The sequence below is a fragment of the Thunnus maccoyii genome, chromosome 23 (assembly GCF_910596095.1).
Source record: "Thunnus maccoyii chromosome 23, fThuMac1.1, whole genome shotgun sequence".
NCBI classification, from domain to species: Eukaryota; Metazoa; Chordata; class Actinopteri; order Scombriformes; family Scombridae; genus Thunnus; species Thunnus maccoyii.
Window position 1 is genome coordinate 13,589,989 of NC_056555.1, and position 19,143 is coordinate 13,609,131.

At 40.2% G+C, this 19,143-nt stretch overlaps 1 protein-coding gene across 4 annotated transcripts in view; it reads left to right on the forward strand.

The window, feature by feature from the left end:
- The window catches only part of wnk1b (WNK lysine deficient protein kinase 1b), a 98,510-nt gene that overhangs the window by 62,208 nt on the left and 17,159 nt on the right, over positions 1-19,143 (forward strand). Inside the window, exons 12-25 of one of the 4 annotated variants that reach the window (XM_042402929.1) lie at positions 1,274-1,582; positions 3,523-4,959; positions 7,579-7,668; positions 8,514-8,591; positions 13,048-13,118; positions 13,291-13,444; positions 13,623-13,739; positions 14,118-14,228; positions 14,356-14,407; positions 14,565-14,705; positions 15,774-16,689; positions 17,084-17,412; positions 17,490-17,551; positions 17,908-17,964. In XM_042402929.1, the coding sequence (XP_042258863.1) occupies positions 1,274-1,582; positions 3,523-4,959; positions 7,579-7,668; positions 8,514-8,591; positions 13,048-13,118; positions 13,291-13,444; positions 13,623-13,739; positions 14,118-14,228; positions 14,356-14,407; positions 14,565-14,705; positions 15,774-16,689; positions 17,084-17,412; positions 17,490-17,551; positions 17,908-17,964 (3,924 nt within the window). Of the gene's footprint in view, positions 1-1,273; positions 1,583-3,522; positions 4,960-7,575; positions 7,669-8,513; positions 8,592-13,047; positions 13,119-13,290; positions 13,445-13,622; positions 13,740-14,117; positions 14,229-14,355; positions 14,408-14,564; positions 14,706-15,773; positions 16,690-17,083; positions 17,413-17,489; positions 17,552-17,907; positions 17,965-19,143 lie in introns of all 4 variants that reach the window. The other 3 variants (XM_042402930.1, XM_042402931.1, XM_042402932.1) reach the window with 3 other exon arrangements.

The window sequence follows — 19,143 nt, forward strand, 5'->3', positions numbered from 1 at the left end:
TTCTCAAACTGTTTTATTTATTCATTGGCAGATGCTACAGTACAAGTGTTAGCATGTTTGCTTGTTTTTTCTCTCTTTTCACTTTTAGTTTATGTATTGTATGTTTTTATCATAATGTTGGTTGAACATGGTCTCTGCTACTCTCTTATGGAGGTTTTATCCAGCTTTATTCATTTTCTCAGGGAATGTTTATTTAGCATACTTGTTTGTTTTTAACCATGATCATCAATTGTTGACCTTTGAGCAGCCCCCACTAGAGCTGATGAGGCAAATTCCTTGCTCAAGGGTATCTTCATAAGTACTTACTGATGGAGAAACAAGCATTTCTCATTTAATTTCCCACCATAGACTTTTCCATCCGGTGACCTTTTGGCTGCAAATGTTCTTGTGTGACTTCCAGTTTACCAGCATTCACATTTTATCATTCACCTGAACGATCATTCAGATGGGAGACCGATTGATTGAGTAATTTAATGAAGATTCTGGCTTCCTTTAGGTCTCGCTTTGAAGTAATCTTACATTTCTCAGTAAGCTTATTTCCTCATTAAGATTATACTGTACAGTATATTGGAGCCAGCAGATACCGTGTAGACAGACTGACTGGTTTATCATATTGAACAACTACTGTACTCAATTATGTGATTATCTCAGGTACCATTCTCCCTTTTTATATAAAAGTATGTGTTTTTTTTTATTTAATTTTAAAATGATATTGACTCAAGATATGCCTTTTCTGTTGTCATTGTTCTATTATATCTTTATATTATATCTTTCAGTCGTCTTTACCACTTCTGTTCATAAGTTCATTTCTTTGTGTTATTTGTTGTTCACAGTAAGATAAAGAACATGTAAAAGTTTTGTTCCAATAAGAAATTCACAGTTTGGAAAACTGAAACAGTAGCTCTCACATCAGTGTTGAAATTAACACACACATAGAGGATTTTTTAAAATCATATTTAAGAGCTATAATCATGTGTGTTTATTAACTTTTGGAAAACATAACTTGAGGTATTTTATTCGCAAAACTGAAATCTAACAATCACTTTTTATTTGGTAACTTTTTAAAATTATATAATTTGTTTTGTTTTGGGTTTTTTTTTTTTTTTTAATTTAATATCTTTGGTTCCAAATCATAGTTTGTATACATGTGTCCAGTGGTTGTGTTTTCATTTTACTGTTGTTTTTTATGTCTAGGTCATTTTTCCATGTTTTAATTTCTTTGTGTTTGTTTTTCATGTTGGTCCCTCTTCCATCACCCCTCCCTGGCCTACAGCCTGCGTCGCGCCGTCGTCGAAGTCGTAGCATGTCTGTTTGCGTCCCCCCTTCCTCCTACTCCTTTTCCTATGCTCCTCCGCCCCTGGCTGTTCATCCAAAGCAGCCCTCCACCCCTCCTCCAGACCTATCCTCCTCATCCTCCTACACCACCACCACCTCCCCCTGCATGCCTCTCGCAGCTGAGAGGGACACATTCGCTGGGCGCCTCTCCAAAGCCCTGGAGACAGTCCTACCCCTTCACTCTGCCTCCTCTCTGCCCAGGGCCAGGCAGCGGAGGGCCAGCCTACCGGCCCTGTTCTCCACCCCTGTAGGTTCAAAATCCTCATCCTCAAGGGGCATAGTGGTGGTGAGAACCAGAGAGCAAGGGAGAAAGAGAAACATGAGGGATTGTGGACCACACTGGTGTCTGAATTTAGAGATAATAAAATTACCAAAATCATTCTAATTGAGAGTGCCACGTGTTACTGTGTATGAAAACTCATGACAAATTAAATGTGCTGTACAAATACCAGTAGTTCTAATTGCTGGGTAACATAGAGTGAATGAAAGAACTGTTAAAGAAACTCGTATTACTCATGCTGAGAAAGCATCATTTATTCGTCACTCTGTACATTTTTGGGCCAAACAAGAAATGGATAAACAGCCACACGGAATCAGAAAATTAAACTGATTTGCGTCAATTGAAAGTACACGATGAAATGCACTAGAAGATAATCTTAAACTTGTTTAGGAACAAGGTTGCCTCCCCAGCTTCCTTCACTGTGTAACAATATGTATATTATATCTCTCCTCTTCATAGCTTACATGAAATCCTGACTGTTTAGCAAGGATTTAAAAACTGAGACAGCTTGGACATCACGTCATCTTAGAATCTGATATTAAATTAGTTGGGAAATGCTATCTGTATTCTCAATTTAAGGCATTTTAAGTGGCATTTTATCTTGATAAATATATTAGTATGACAGATATGTTTGTTCAACTTCAGTTTATTTTCAGACACTGCTGTGAGTCTGTCATTCTACTGATCCATCTCTCTTTCGCTATCTCTCTTCCTCTCGTAAACCGCCATGTGTTCACATTAAATACAGATTGACTGGCTTGAAGCTGAACTTTGCTCTAAGGTACAAATTCTTTATATCCGGTGCATCTGCCATCAGGAAAACTGCTCATTTTACAGCAAACATGTAATGGAACAACCTAGAATGAATGAATGAATGAAATGACATATATTGGTACAATCAGTGCCAGGGTTAATACATATACACCAATTTCTGTGACAACATTTTTTCCTTTCTGCGCCAGAAGTACATAAACTACCTGGGTGTTGGCTTTTATGGTATTTTTGGGCTTTGTATGAAAGATGACAGGAAACGAGGGGAGTTACACTGACATTAAACTAAGGTCCCCAGCCGGATAATAACAGGGGACATTGCGGCTCATGGTTGATGCTGAGGCTACCATGGTGCCCCTTTTTCAACATCCACTTTACAAGTGAAAATAACACATAAACACCAAGTCTGTCTAGATATTTAAAGAGAAAAAAAAGCATCACATCAATACTCTTGCCATCTAAAAACTGGTTTTAGCCAGTGGAGAAAAAGGTTCCTGGTATCTGTTCCTGGACATTTGTAAAAACTAAAAATAAAACACAATTTATGTGAACACAGATTGCAACCAAACACCTTCATTAGGATTTACACATTATCTATATATACAAAGTTTTTCAAATGTTCTTAGTTTGTTAGCCTTAAGTTGCAGGCTACAGCTACTTAGTTAGAAGGTCAGTATTTTGCAGGTTAAAACATGTAACAAAAGACATTTTTTTCTGAATGTAGATGCATCAGGAGAATGTTGAGCTTAAGGACAGCATTTGGCCTTTCTTTTCTTTGTATTTAATACCCCACTATCTATCTACTGTGAGCTCTGCGTGTCTCCCTCTTTTACTGTCTTGTCTCTGTGGTATCTGCTTGTCTTTGTGCTGTACCAGTCTGTCCACTTGTCTCACTATCTTTGTATCTTTACATTACCTGTTTGCTTCTACACCTTTTAGGTATATTGGGCCCTATTGTAACCACATCATTTTGTTCCCAGTGTGGAGGGAGATATGTGGCCATTTTCTCTTGTTATTGTTTTGAAATAATGCTCTTTGATACACTATTTTCTCCATTTCATGTGGGCCTTTGCTATGGTTCTCTCTCTTCATTCTCTGAATCTCATTCTTAAATCCATTGTATCTCATTGTCGCAGCAGCATTCAATGCCGCACCCCTACAGTGGAGGAGCAAGCACAGGAGGAGGAGCAGGAGGGAGCATCCCCCTCCAAACTCTCCCCGACCCCCCTACTATTTTCTTCCCCTCCATCCCCGAGCGCCCCGTTTCCTTCTCGCCTCCTCCCACTGGCCCTCCAAAGGCCTACAACACCCAACGACGCAAGAGCACATCCATTCTCGAGGCACATACCCGACACTTCCAGCCTGCCTACCCTCGGTATGGGAGCAGCCTGCACCCCTTTTCTGGGATGGAGGGTGTTGAGACCCCCTCTCTCTTTATGGTCAATCCCGGATTTGCAGCTGCTGCTCAGAGACTTGGCGTTGGGGAACCTGTGCATCTCCCAGGACAATCTGACCCAAGTTTGTATGGCTATAAAGACATGAGAGCAGAACATGAGGAAGCAGTGAGGAGATTAAGTCTAAATCAAGCTGCCTTATTGGACCATTATGAAGCAATGGCGTATGGAGGATACCCAATGACTGCACACCAGCTTGGACACTTGAGTTTCCATCAGCAGAGGCAAGCAGCAGCTGCGGCTGCAAGTTTGGGCTTTGATCCCGGACCTCCACCTCAACCAGGGTTCTTGCACCCACACATCATGCAAAGAATGAGTGCACACAGTCCAATCCCTCCACCTTTACCTGCTATGAATGCATCTACTGGTGGCGCTGTTTCTTCTTCCTCATCTGATGGATGCTATCTGCCACCACAGCACACTTCCCCTTCCGCTTTTCCTATTTCTGCACCTCCAGTAATGGGCGAAGCCTCACCATCTACTGGAAGTGTTTTTGAGTTCCATTTAGCTGCAGCCGCTGCAGCTGCTGCTGGTGATCCAAACCTCCTGGCATCCAGGCTTTACCGGGCCCGAAGGAGCTCCATGGACCTCCCTCTAGACGACAGCACTGGAACAGGATCAGGTGGCTCCGGCACGTATAGTCGACTCCAGCCAGTGACAGAAGAGCTGTACACATATATCAGTCCTGAGCTCCCCTTACCTCCAGGAAGTCTTCTCCTTCATCACACAGGTGTAACCGTAAAAGACAGAAGCCCAGAACCATCTAGTGACTCTCTGGCCTCCTCTGATGCAGGAGAGTTCCAGTCACCTCCTCCCCCACCTCTCCTCCCTCAATTCGACTCCTCAGCCGCTCAGTCCATCCCTCACTCGTCCTCCGCTGCGCTCTATGATCCATCAGGCGGAGTGCCTCCCATAGATAGCCATGGACATCCACCCTCCATGCAGAGCTTTCTCCCTCCCACCCCATCCTCCGAGCTCCCACTTGGGGGAGCGTCATCAACTCAGCTGGAGTCTCTGATCCAGAGTGTCTGGGCCCGACATGGAGGGGTGGTACCAGCCCAACCTGATATGACATACCATGAGTCATTGCTGGCCATGCAGGCCACTAACCCCACTCTGGTACTAAGTTTAGATCCTAAAAACACCCCTAGACCCCTGGGTCAGTTACTAGTTGAAATTATGTAAGCTACTTTTCAGCAAAGATCCTAAAATAGCTGTTGATGAATGAATATTTTGTAATTGCAATAGCACAACATGCTATTTCTTTCTTTTTTGACTGAAAAGTGTCAAAATCTCGTAGATTGAGACTGTCATACCTATAAAGTTTAACAACAATGTGCTTTTCAGGAGATATATAAAAAAAAAATACTGTAATCTGTCAACTGAATTAAGTCTTCTAAAAAAAAGTAGCTTAATTCATTTACAAAAGTAATTTGACCCAAGGGCTCATATACCAATCCCTGTTGTATTCATACCCTACCGACCCAGGAGCCCCAGCTGATGCTTATTTGTCATCATGTAGTTTTAGGTTATGATTTTAACCCCCCTTCAGTCATATGAACACTACAGAGAAAGTCTCATGGTCTGCCTTCGTAATGTCTCACATTATTCATTCCTTGACAATGTTTGCTCATAGAAGGAAATGGCAGAAAAATGTTTAGTTTAGAGCATGACTTAAGTCAGCAGTGCTTCAAAAGGGATTGATAGACAAGGGCAAGATCCAGAGCATATCTTGGTACGACCAAGACCAGAATCATTTGATTCTGAGACCAAGTTAAGAATAACAGGCTTCGCTCACATTTCATTTCCATCTAAATGGGACAATGTTGACGTTTCCATCCAACATTGTCCTGACATTCAGAAGGTAGTCTTTGAGACAAACTCTGTTGTACAAGCTTTATGAGCAAACAGTCTCAGCCTCCTCCTCTCTGTGTTTATGTTGTGTTTTTGATTGATTTGTCATTATCAGTAAGTAATATTTTGTCTGTATGTTCATATATGTCTGTATATGAGAAATGTGTGTTTGTGCGGGTATACTATATGTATGGTATACTTGAATTTTTGCTCGTACAAATCTACAGTCCATTTGGTCCAAAAGTAAGTCATATAGATTCATACTTCAAAATATAACTTTATATCCTGCATATCTTCAGATTTAATGATATGTTATGAATATTCTATCCATGCCAAGGTGGTTAAAAAGATCAAGGAAGTATAATGAAGCCGTGAGACTGTTGATTTGTATGGACAAACACACAGAAACATACAACAAAACCAAGGAGGCTAAGACAAACCTACATCTAGCAAATGTAGCCAAGCAGATAGACATTTCATTTGTATAGTTTCAATTATTTCTGTTTTGTGTTGTATTGCTGAAGAGCGTGGCTTCAAGTCAGTTCTTTGTTTCAGCTTATTGTGTTATTTCCCGCCCAGACTGGAAATCAACTTCCTACACAGGGTTCAAAGGTCACAGTTTAAATTCATTAAACCCTTAGAACGCTGATATCATCATTGTCACCTTTCTTTTCTTCATTGTTTACTTTGAACCACCTTTTCATTTCTTCAATCTTTTGTTGTGTGGAAATTTTTTATTTCATGTAATTTATCTTAAATTCTTGATCTTTCTATACGTTTTATTAAATTTCTGTGCTGTGAAGTTATTTGTGTTTATGTGACTGCCTATGATGTTAGGAAAAAGGTAGGTAGTAGTGGTGCAACAATACTTGTGTAAGCTCCCACCACACACTGTGTAGGAGAGCTTCTTGACAAGTATAAAGTTGCAAACAGCCTTCTAAGGGTTCATTTTACAATAGGTTGGTCATAATTGTTTATATGCTGCTGTTATGCAGTGCCATAGATTATTAAAAGATGAGCCATGTCAAGCTTAATACTCACTAGAAATGTATCGGGATCAAAAATCAAGTGTGAATGATTCCAGAGTTTAACTTTACTGGGAGTAGCAAAAAAAATCTGCACAGGATTTTGTTTGAATATTTTTCTAAATTTGTGTGACATTTCAAACCAATCAGACTTGTTAAGGACTCCTTTGACAATCAATATACAGTTACCTCATGATCTTCTACATGTTTCTGGGAGGGATTTTATCATGCAAAGTGGCAAGCCCCAGCCATCTACCATTAAAATACAAAATATCATTGTGCCTGTGCCTTTGTTAGGATATTTTGGAGAAAACAGCAGCGAGCAGTTTGAAATCTTCAAATTTAAGCTTAATATTTCAATTTTAATATCTGGTGTCAGTATTCCAGCCTCTACTTTGTGCTTCTTTGACTCTATAACATTCACTTATTATCACTGCCAATCATTTAGGGTCTGACCTGCATGAAAAAAAACTCACAACCTGCCCTAACCCCAGTACTGTGCCTGTACTGTTGAACATTACAAACGCCTCTATGTATGTATATGCATACAGTAAATATTGGTGTGCATATATCTGTTTGTGGACAAATGGATGTGCTTCTGTGCGCATGCGTGCATACACAAGAAGAAAATGTAAAATGAAAAAGATAACGGCAGAAGTACCTTGTGTTTGCATTCATGTACAGTTTCTGATGTAGAAACTACAAACATGTTCTGATTATCTCTTGTTTTTCTCTCTCCTTGTTGCCAATCTCTCTTTGGTTTCTCACCTCCATCCTTTTATATCCCACAACATTGCATCTCTTCCTATCTATCTGTCCATCTTTCTGTCTTTCTTTCTCTAAATCTGTTTTCAAGCAGCAGATTCAAGCTTCTACCCCACAGCCAAGTCCAGGACCCCCTCTGGCCACCGCCACCTCCCAACAAGCTGCCCCTGGAACCCCCCAACAGGTAACTCTACCAGCAGAACAACAGAAGAAATCAGTAAATGTCAACTTTTTATGCATCCAGACTTTTTCTCTTCTCTTACTTCATCACTTTTCTTAAACTTGGCCACATCCCCTTGATGTCCAAACCCCATAAAGATAAAATACAAAAATATCTCCACCCTATTTTTGTGCTTATACAGTAATAACTCCTGTGTCGGCTTTTCTCTTTGAAGTATTTCCTTCGCTTCAAGGTAACCACTCCCACTGAGATGGCACTTTGCCTACAGTAATACCACAGTCTTTTTGAAGAAAACAGTTTGCCCCTGGCGCAAACCACTGCTATGAACTAATTGCAGCCCTAAACTGATGTGATTGAGCATGAAATGGATGTTAATAGGAGATCAAATGTTTCTTGTCAGGAAAAAAGATGGAATGTGTTCATTTTTCTTTTTTTTTTTTTTTAAACTAGCCAAAGAGTAATCCGCATACTATGACATTCTTCATGTTTACGTCTGAGTTGTATTCCAAGATCTTTATACTGTATTCACATTTTACAAAAGGTTTTTAGCTAATAGGCACATCATTTTGGAATTTAACAACTTGGTGATTGTTTTAGTCAACAGTTAATTCAGAAATTAACAAATAAAAGGGGATAAAATATAACTGAATTGAGTTTTTCATAAATGGGATTTCAGTTTATCCAGGTTTTTTATAAGCAGGACATGACTGGGAAGTAGCCAGAACAGTATTAAACCAAAAAAGGCTTTTGGTGTGCATTTAAATGTTTACATTTTTACAGTTTTATATTTAGCCGTTTCCTTTCTTCTTACCCACTCTGTCTTTCTCTGCCTGTGTCTCTGTCTTCAGGTTATGTCGTCCAGTCAGTCTAACAGTTCATCAGTTCAGAGCCCCACCCACGCGTCCTTAACGCAGACATCTGCACAGGTACAGTAGGACCTGTAATTTAAATATATATGTAGCACAACACTTAATACATACATTCAGCTGGCAGTGGTACCTCACAGAGAGGTGCTTGATATAGAACATACAGTAATTATGCACACTTGTACATTCACACAGGCTAAATCGCAAACTGAAACCAGCTAATAAACACAACACGGACTCATTACAGGATACACTTCAGGGTCAATGTAAGCTCCAAACAACTAGCTGATAGTGTTGTTTTCCCATACATTATAGTGTTTGGGAGGTACGAACATCAAATAGCAAGTGCGTATTGCAAGTGGATTAAAGAACATCTGCTAAACATATAAACACATTTACAAACCAACATGAATGTACACAAGGATAAATACATATAAATAAAAAGAAATATTAATGTATATGAATATTTATTCGTTAGACATGTTAGCCAGTTAGACATGTTGCCAGTAAACAATCTAGTTTTTACATTTTTCTAAGTTCATATACTTGTCGTTCTTGGTTTATGTGTTGTTATTGCATGTTTTTCGGGTCTTCAGTTTTCTTCTTATTTTCATTTTAAACTCACTTCTTTAACTTCTGTCAACTCAGTTTGTTTCTTCTATTTTTCTTTCCATTCTCTGTCACACTCATCGGCATGCTGCCTGTTTTTATCACCGGGTTTGTTTTTACACATACACACCTATTTGTCTGTTTGCATGTATTTGTGGCTTGTATGTTTCCTTATATGTTCATGGTTTTATGTATGATTTTATGCACAAAATGGATGAGTGTGTTTAGTCGTGTGAACTCAGTCCGTCTCCCAGTATCGAACACCTTTATCTTCTGTACCAAGCTGCTCACCTAGCTCTGGTTCAGGTAACATTATATATCTATTATAATGAATCTCTCGTTATGTGTGAGTGTGTGTTTTTGTATGTGTGTGTCTTTGTGAGTAATTCTGTATCAGCGTGATTTAGTTGTGACTCTGTTTGACGTTAAATAGAACATTGACAGATGAATCCCTGTGGCTCTTCCTCTTTTTTTGTCCTTTTCGGATATAGCTGTGTCTGGTGTTGATTGTCAGCATTAATGTTAATACTATTCCTTTGTACTCCCCACATGCTCCTACTAACCATTTGATTAAAAGCATGGCTCACAAATACTTGAGCAAATTTCTAGGAAATGAAGATGGGTAATATTTCCTGGATCAGAGCTGGTAAACAATAAGAAGTGAATATGGGTTCCAGTAAAGACTCTTGAAAGGTGTTTAGTATCAGTGTCCAGGCCAGGATCCAGTATGGTTTTGTATTAAAGAAACATGGAGGAAGTGTTCCTCTAATCAAATGTCACCGAGCTGATGCTTACATCTGTGAGGTGAGCAATTCAGCATGCAAGATATTTCACTGTCTTCAAGTGTAGATGAATAATAACTAAGTTTCAATAATATTTGGAGATTCAAGTGTATTTTGTGACAGCATGTAGAGCAGCAGAATTGAATTAATAAGCAATGACTCCTGATTACAGATGTTTGAGACATAATAGATGGACTGGTTTTGCGATATACTATATATTTACCTTATGCGCCTGCTCACCACCTTGTGCAGAGCATTGAAAAGTATCACTGAATCCAAACACTAGTCTACATTGTTCCTAAATCACGACCTCGAAGGTGTCACTTCATCCATTTTCAAGTGAAGTAAAGTAAATAAGCCCAAAAACCTGCCTCACGTTGTAAAGTCTTAGCAGGAGAAAACATTTGAAAAGGTTTTCAGTGTTTGTGGTTTGCGTGGTTTCTCACCTTTTAAAGCTGTAATGCACCCTGTCTGTAGAGATCTAAGTTTTGTTTTGTGATTGCATGGTCTCGGACTGGTGTGTGTTTTACACAGTTGTCCTGTCACATAGTTTGTCGTTTGATTTGAGTCACTAATAGACTTAATCTGTGTTCCAGTTGTGTTGCTCGGAAAGTTGTTTGTCGAGGGTCTCGGAGTCAAGCGTTTCAGTAGTGGGTCAGTGAACTATGGATGGCTTTTCCCTCTGGAGCCTTTATTTTAACATAATTTATCAAGAGACCAATAAAGAGCCAGACTTACAAGCTAACAGGCTGGTTGTCTTTTCGTTTTATAAGCACATTCATTATATTTTAGATGACCCAACAGTTAAAGACCATCTTCAGCTCACTGTCCCATTACCAAGGCGATTGACTATAGATTGGCCGCTCTGTCTGTGCTCATCACACTCGATCACTTGCCGGGTTTATCTACGTCCTCATCCTCCCCCCTGTGTCGTTGCCTCCTCCCTTTTCTCACCTTTTCCTTCTCTTCTCGGCCCTTCCTCCTCTTCTCAGCCCAGTGTAACTCCGTCTACCTCTACCGTTTCCTTGGTGACCCTCCCTTCTCGGTCGCCGTCCCTTCCTGTTACCATGCCGACAGTGGTCGTGGCTTCCCCTCCCTCTCCTCTGCCACTCCCTGTTGGGGTGGTGCCTACTATTGTTTCCCCTCCTTCTCCTGTGCCCACACCTGTGCCTCAACCGTTGGCCACCGTGGTGCCAATCATCAGTGTAGTCACCACCCCGCCTGATACTGCTATGGAAGCCCCTCCCCAGGTACTGGTAGTGGACAGTCAAACTCATCAAGTGGATATCATGTCCCTGTTCACCGTGCTCACTTTTGTCGAAGTTGTTTGAAATCATTTTCTAGAGCAGTGGCTCCTAAACCATTTTTTTACTTTGGTGCCCCTGTTCACTGCACTGTAGGTGACGCACAAAGATGTTAATTCAGTAGGTCTTCAGTTTCAGTATTTTTTAATATATTTTTTTAACTTTTACATTAAGTTTTTGTACTTGAAGTGCCTAATATATAACACTGTTTCACAAAATTATATAAGCAGCTTCTAATGTGACTACCAGGAGTACTGTTGTTAGATTAAGGTGTAGTTAGGTTACTTACAAATTCTTGTTCATGAAAAGTCTTGATATAGAAACCAAACCAAAAATTTGTGTTCTTGCCTGACCCAAGTCAGTGTTTTTTTGTTTTGTTTTGTTTTTTTTGTTTTTTTTAACTGTTTACATCGACAGTTGTCATTTCTGACTGTTGTGTATCTGGAAAACTCACGAGCCAGAAAGCATGTTGCTACTATGACAACCGGCAACCATGAGCTGTCATGTCACCGATGTCGGTTGCAACTTAAATGTATATTCAACAAGGTTTTTAATTGGGTGGTTTTGATGTTTATTGATTGTTTCTTCCATTTTTATACAGTATTTTTTGAAAACTTAAATATAAAATGTAGCTAAGGCAAGTTTATTTCTAGCAGTCAAGGTAAGCATTATCTCGTTGTTTTATGTGGTGAAACTTAATTATAAAAGTGCATTTATGAAACTGAAACGAATAAATCTTGCAGCACCCTTGATCTATCCTTAAAGAACCCCACCGTTGCAACCACTGTCCTAGAGCCTTGATAATAACCCTTAACAGGTTATTATTTTTGCCGTTATATGTCTGAATCGGCTATTTAAGAGGGAAGATGGGAGAACTAGAGGGCAGCTTTTGATACCAGTTTTGAAAGTCAGCCATATTAGCACTAATTTTGTCATCAGTTCACATCTTAAATGTTGGATATTGTAATCTTTATGAAGAGTATTTATTTGTAATTAGAGCAATGTGATTAAGTTTTATTGCCCAAGTTGCAGGTGGCAATGATAAAGAGATTCAGTCACTGTATTAGATCTATCTTGTTTACTGTGTATTTACACTAAACGGTTAGTTTGGTGTTTCTTGTTGACTAGCTCATTTGGGTTGGTGTAGCAACACTGATTTACTGAAAAATACTTGCAGTAGAGCAATTACTGTTGGAAAAGTTTCTTGGGTTCTTGGAGTGGATTTCAAACATCTGTAAAAACTGCAAGACACAGCTGTTAGTGTTTGATTGGTCTACAAATAAGTGATGTCTAATAAAATCTATCAATTACTGTCAACAGATTTCTTTTTGGTCCAAGTCAGCCTTAGTTGAACTTTGTTCTAATTCAGACCACTTTTTTTCTATTTCTATCATAAATTGCTCATTTACAGACCGTGGTTATGAGACAGAGTAAATGTGCATGTTGTTGCGTTGGAGATATGCATCAAATAAATACACTCCAGTTTATTTTCTCTTTTGATGCACTGAACAAAAGGTTTATTCCTTTTGTTCCATGTCCTAGTTTTAGTTCATTTGAGTCCCAGTTCTGGTGTGTTTTGATCAAATCTTTATAATTTAATTCAATTCTGTTTTTGTTACTATAAAATCATGAAGACATTGCCTCCAATCTAATTCATTTTCTGTCTTACTTTTGCCACACTTTGCTTATATTTCATGCTTTCCTGCTGTATTTCTTTCCTCAATATTTCTCTAATGTTGGTGGTGATGGTTGCAGTGATGGCAATCATACTAATTGTGTGTGTATTTCTGTTTCATGTACCTGTGTGTGTGTGTGTTTCAGTCTGCCTCTCAGTCTTCAGAGCTGTGCCAGTCCCAGCTACAGCCACCTCAAGTTCAATCATCTATAGAGAGGTAATACATGCGTACATAAGCAAATTCAAACATACAATCACTGAACTGATGCCACGCTCCTCACACAAAAGCACATTTCCTTTATCTCATGTGTCATGCTTTCTCTACCTCTTTTTTTGCTTCTATCTTGTTATCTTTTCACCTCGATCCCCTCTCCATCTCTGTACCTCAGTGGCCACTCTGAGACGTCGGGTCTGAGTGACGGCAACGAGGGTGGAGGGGGAGGTCGTCATGAAGGGCGCTCCACCAAGCGACACCAGAGACGCTCTGTGCGAAGTCGATCGCGCCATGAGAAGATCTCCAAGGCGAAACTCAATGTTCTCAATGTAATGGCACATCCTATAAATCCCATAAAGTAATAATTAAACAATAAATCTTCTTTTGTCCTGTACCCACTGTTGGTATTTATTGGTTGTTACAGAGTTATGAGTTGCGATAAAAAGTAATTTGAAACATCTAATCGAGACGCTCATCTCTTTACTTTCTCTGTGTTTATGCATGTAGATCTCCAATCGAGGAGACAGGGTAGCGGAGTGTCAGCTGGAGACCCACAACAGGAAGATGGTCACCTTCAGGTTTGACCTAGATGGAGACAACCCTGAGGAAATAGCCCAGATTATGGTACACACACTGTCACTGATTCATTATTTTTAACAACTCCTTTGATTCATTTACTCTCTGTTTTAGGCTGGAATATGCGTCACATGCTAGTACGTGCGCTATCTGCTCTTTGTCATCCACTGAAGTACACATAATTGTTGTGCTCTTGTCCTTGTACTTTCATGGAAAGAGTGGTCATCCAGTTCCCACACAAGGCAAAATTACACCTCTGTAGCCACAAGATCTGCTACACGTCAGCATGGGAAGCATAAAGCATTGGCATAGGCCTTGTTCTCTTTGTCACATACTGCACACACACACATCTGAATCTCTCGCAAAGCCAGCTTGTGACCTCTTGTTTTTGTACCGTCGTGTGTGTGTGTGTGTGTGTGTGTCCAGGTCCAGAGTGAGTTTATCCTGGAGAGTGAGCGGGAGTCGTTCATCGAGCAGGTCAGAGAGGTGATAGAGAACGCTGATGAGAAAGGCCTGGAGAGGGACGCAAACAGCAAGGTACATACAACGTGTTTTCTGGAGGTTGAAAGATGCTGAAATTTTACAGTTTTTAAGTAGTGTGTGCACCTTGTTTTCTTCATCATAGTTGATTTTGTTAATAACATGTTATCTTATTGATTTACAGACCGCAGGTGACATGGCGCAACAGATACCCGCTATATCTGTCCCCATGCCAGGTAACAATAATAATACTTATGATAAGTGTAATGGTAACTTCATTTAGCTGTTGTATAGATATACCATTAGACAGAACTTTAATATACATGACATGTTGTTATTCTCATAGAGATAAACAAATTACGATGCTGCATATTGCCCTTCCTCTCTTCCCAGACATCCCTCCCAGTGCAACGGCACAAGTGGTCCATTCAGCAGGTCGCAAGTTCATCGTCAGCCCCGTACCCGAAGCCAGGCTGAAGGAACAAATCTTTCCTCCTTGTCCCTCTCCTGCCTCTGCACCTCCTGTTGAAACAAGTAAGACTGGTGTGTGTGACCTTTAAAAGGTTAGCTAACAGTTAAGTTGTTTACTTGTCCAAATTAGTATGGGAGAAGTTCTAGCCTGTCTGATCATTTGACCATATAGGGCATGTTCATTGCCACGTTGGACTACCACATATGAAGTTGGTGAGAAAAAACTTCTGATGAAACATTATAGTAATGATGTCCAAAACAAAAATAAGAAATATGGTTGTAAAAAAAAGCTAAAGTTTCCAACAACTTCAAACACACACAAAAATACACGCTAAATGACAGTCTACTTAGTCACACACACACTTATCGGATTAGGCTGTAATCCTTTTAGAGGAAATTGCCCAAATGTTCTGTGCAAATGCAATAATACACTGGCATTTATTTAATTTGATACTATAGGATCTTCTGGTAGAACACTGAAATATAAATAGCTGTATCTAATCTTCTATCTGATCACATGGAATTTTCAAAATGTATCAAAAATACCCTCTTTATTATACAATGTTCAAACAAACAAAAAATATAGTCCTTTAATATAGTCCTCTAATTCTGTACATAATGCTAAGGAGACACATGACATATTTTGTTACTGGACTCGCATACCTTGGCAAGACAGAGAGACTCCAAGACAAATCCAATCAGCATCACTAGACTAAAGGTAGTCAAACTTTAAGTGGTAACCGTCTCCTCCTGTTCACACTCTGACACATGCAATGTCTATCTGTGACATGATACCAAAAAATCAATGAGAAAAATATTGAAACCTAGAATTACTAGTAATGCAAGTCAAGTGAAGTAATTGAAGGTCTCCATTGACAGATACCTTCATCACTCATATGATTTTACTGTGTGTGTCCCACTAATTGTCTCCATTGTGAGAGATTTCACATTTGATTTGATTTTACAAAGAACAGTGCAGACACAATCATTTACTTGGTCCTACATGGAAAATAAACCCCATTTTTGGATCTCCCAGAGAGTGAAAACAAACCATAAAAAGTAGATACTATTTGGACAATCTAACAGTGAACAGGATGGACTTTGTGGATTAAAATACTTTCTTTTTTCTAGTTCCTCCAGCTTTAGCTCAAGCTCCGTCTCATACTCCAGGCCAAGGTTTGGGGTTGTCCCAGTCTGCAGGAGCGATCAGCTTACAACAAGCCTTCAGTGAGCTCCGACAGAACCAGAATCAGTTTGACCCAGGACCCAGCACCGCCCCAGCCTCCATCCACTCCACCCATCCTCCTCTACAGCCTCCAGTGGCTTCTGTACCTTCACAGGCCAGCACCATCAGTGGATCTGCTCCTACTGTGGACCCTACCGCTGGACTTGTCCCTTCTAATTTAAACCAGGCACAGGAGCAGCTCCTGGATTCCTCCACCCCCTCCTCTGTGCCCCCTGTCTGTCTCAAGCCTCCTGGTTCCTCCTCCCCTCCTTCCACTGTGGTGAATCAGTCCATCCTTCAGTCACAGGTACTTTCACAGACAGTCATACAGGCTGTGTCCCAACCTCAGGGACAGGGGCAAGCACAAATTCAGCCCCAGGCTTTCACGCAGCCTCAGTCCCAAGCAACAGTTTCTGCTGTCAGTGCTACTTCAGTACCTTCCACTTTACCACCGGCCAGCATCCCCCCAACAATGCTAACCTCCCCTCCATCCACCCAGACTGTTCCCCTTGTATCCTCCCCTCCCTCCTCTTCCACCCTTCCAGCCAGTGACGTCCCCTCCGATCATCCCTCAGTCAAATCTCCCATCTCTTCTACTACTTCTCTCACTTCCCCTGTCGTCCCCACGACTGCCATCCCGGGCCCTCAGCTTACTCCCTCTACTGCTTCCCACCCTACTGCCCCTTCCTCCGCATCCTCTGTGGGGCTCCAGCCAGTGACCACCAACATTCCTTCAGTTCAACCAACCCTGGTGCACTCCCAGCCACAGACAGCAGTACTGCCTGGGCAGACACACACTCACTGTGGGGAATGTGATGCAAGGTGAGAGATGATTCATGTGTATTCACTTTTAAATTGGACTGGGAATCACATCTCTATACTTTTTTGGTACAGACTAAAAAAACTACAGTTTTGGTTATTTCACATGTGCTCACATCACTAGTTTGAAGTGGACGATGCTCAGTTGGAAAAGAGTGATGTCATGACTTCCATGCACCAATCAGGATTTAGTAACATTTGAATCAAAATGTGATGATGGTTTTCGGCCACTGTCAGTTTAAATCTGGTCAAACCTCACAGTCCAGATGAAGCAAATTAGCTTCAATCGTTGCTTATTTAGTGAATCGTCAATTAAAATATTATAAATATTTAATGTTTTAGAAAAAAGTAATTTATTTAGCAAAATGGCAGAACTTTCACTGATATCTTTTTTCAGGTGTGAGGCATCCACTGAGTCCCAAGGCAAACCGGATGATATCCAAGCTCTGGAGAAGAAGCTGCGGTCTCTCTTCATGGACCTTGGTGGAGGGGTGTCGTCCACCCAGGGAGACCTGCTAGCGACTGACCCTACCTCTGGAGCCTCTGTTGGAGGTACCTCATCCCCTATGGGCCCCTGTTCTACCTCCACCACATCTGTCACCACACCTGGCTCCAGCCAGCCAACCAATCCTCTTCAGCCCCCCTCCAGCCTTGCGCTGGGGTCACTGGGGTCACCTGCCCCAATCCAGGGCCCTGGAACACCTATTTCCACCCCTGCACAGACTGGTAGGTGTTTTTCTGCATAGTGTCAGTTCAGCTGTTTTTATAGTGTTGCTTAATTACTTTGTTTTCAATTTCCACAGTCATCCCTGCCTCATCCTTTGGCCAGACCACTCCATCCAAAGCCCCCTTATCCAGGGTTCCGGTGAGTTTTGCAGTGATAACAATATCATTTGTTGAATCTAGTTAGACCACTGACTGTATTATTTATTTAATTCTGTGGCCAGAGAGCAGGCCTGTTTATGTTTTTGGTGAAACTACCAAAGTAATTTACAGTACTACATTTTTAAAGGTGAAGAAGTCACCGTAATTTAATGTTTAGGAGTTATCCTGTAGGTGTTCCAGTATGTTTCTACTCACTTTCTTCACAACTCATCTAGCATGGAAATTTCTTTTAACATTCTCCCCAATGAACACTATTCTTATAACCTCCTCTACAAATCTTTTCTCATTTCTCCCACTCTCTCTGTCTATTCGTCACCTCTCTTTCTCTGGGATTAGGCCAGTTCTCCTCCTTCAGAACTCCTGCCATCCTTCCCTGGACCTTGTCTAATACAGGTGTATTTTGCTTCTTTTTAAGAGTTGCTGTCTCCATTGTCATGCGCTGCTGCATTAACACTGAGCTTACTATGTTTATAAAGTCGTATCAGTTCTTTGCTGTATCTGTATTGGACTTATATGGATATTTGTTGTGTATAAATAGTGCTTCTGCTTATTTCCTTTATGTCTGACTCACTACAGTATGCACAAGAGCTAGCAAAACCTAAACCCTACGTGACAGAATCCTGAAAGGAGATCACAATCCAAATCTAATAAACAACTCAAACATTACTATCCATCTACATCCGTAATCTACGGAGGATTTAAAATGCTTAAATAAAAAAACAAATCAAAGAAATAAAGTGAAATACAAACTTGTATGTATTTCCTTTGTCCTATGTCAGAATTAAATGAAAAACATGTTAAAAGGCAATTATTTAGCCTTTATTTTAGTCTTTACTGAACTGATCATGAAATGACCTTTCCATTTCCCATTAAAATCAAATCACAGCACATCAAACAAGGTAAAGAGCATTTCATCGTTGGCCAGGAGATGAAAGCATAGACCTGCAAATACTAAACGCAAAGCTTATATGGCATGAATTATCCATGTCACAATGGAAAAACTATTCAATCAGTTATTAAAGACAAAAGGCTAAATAATGAAATTAAATAATTTTAACATATGTTTTTTAATTTCACTATGGCACAGTGATGGGTATACAAAAAGAAAATGAATATAATATGTATGTTGTATTTCACTTTATTTCTTTTTTATTTAGGCATTTTAAATCTTCCGTAAGAGGAATATGAATGAAGTTAAGGTGACACTCAAACATAACAATTCCAAAAGAGGGAAAGATTAGACATTATTAGTAAACAAATAATGATAGAGGATAAAAGTGGGACTAGGGTGCAGACAGAGAATCAAAGAGGCAGCTAAAGAAAAAAGGAAAGGGAGAGATGGAAACACAATTGGAGGTAGCAGAGGGAGGTAGCAGGCAGACAGGATAGATACGTCACAGCAGACACAAAGTGCACTGACTTTAATTTCCAGACTGTTTTATTGTGGCTGTGAATGCTGCTGTCTATAAATAGACATTACATTTAACTGGAACAGCACACTGAATAAAAATATATGACTTGTAACTCTTTTATGAAAACTCTGACCTGCCAAGTCACTGACATTCACTTCTC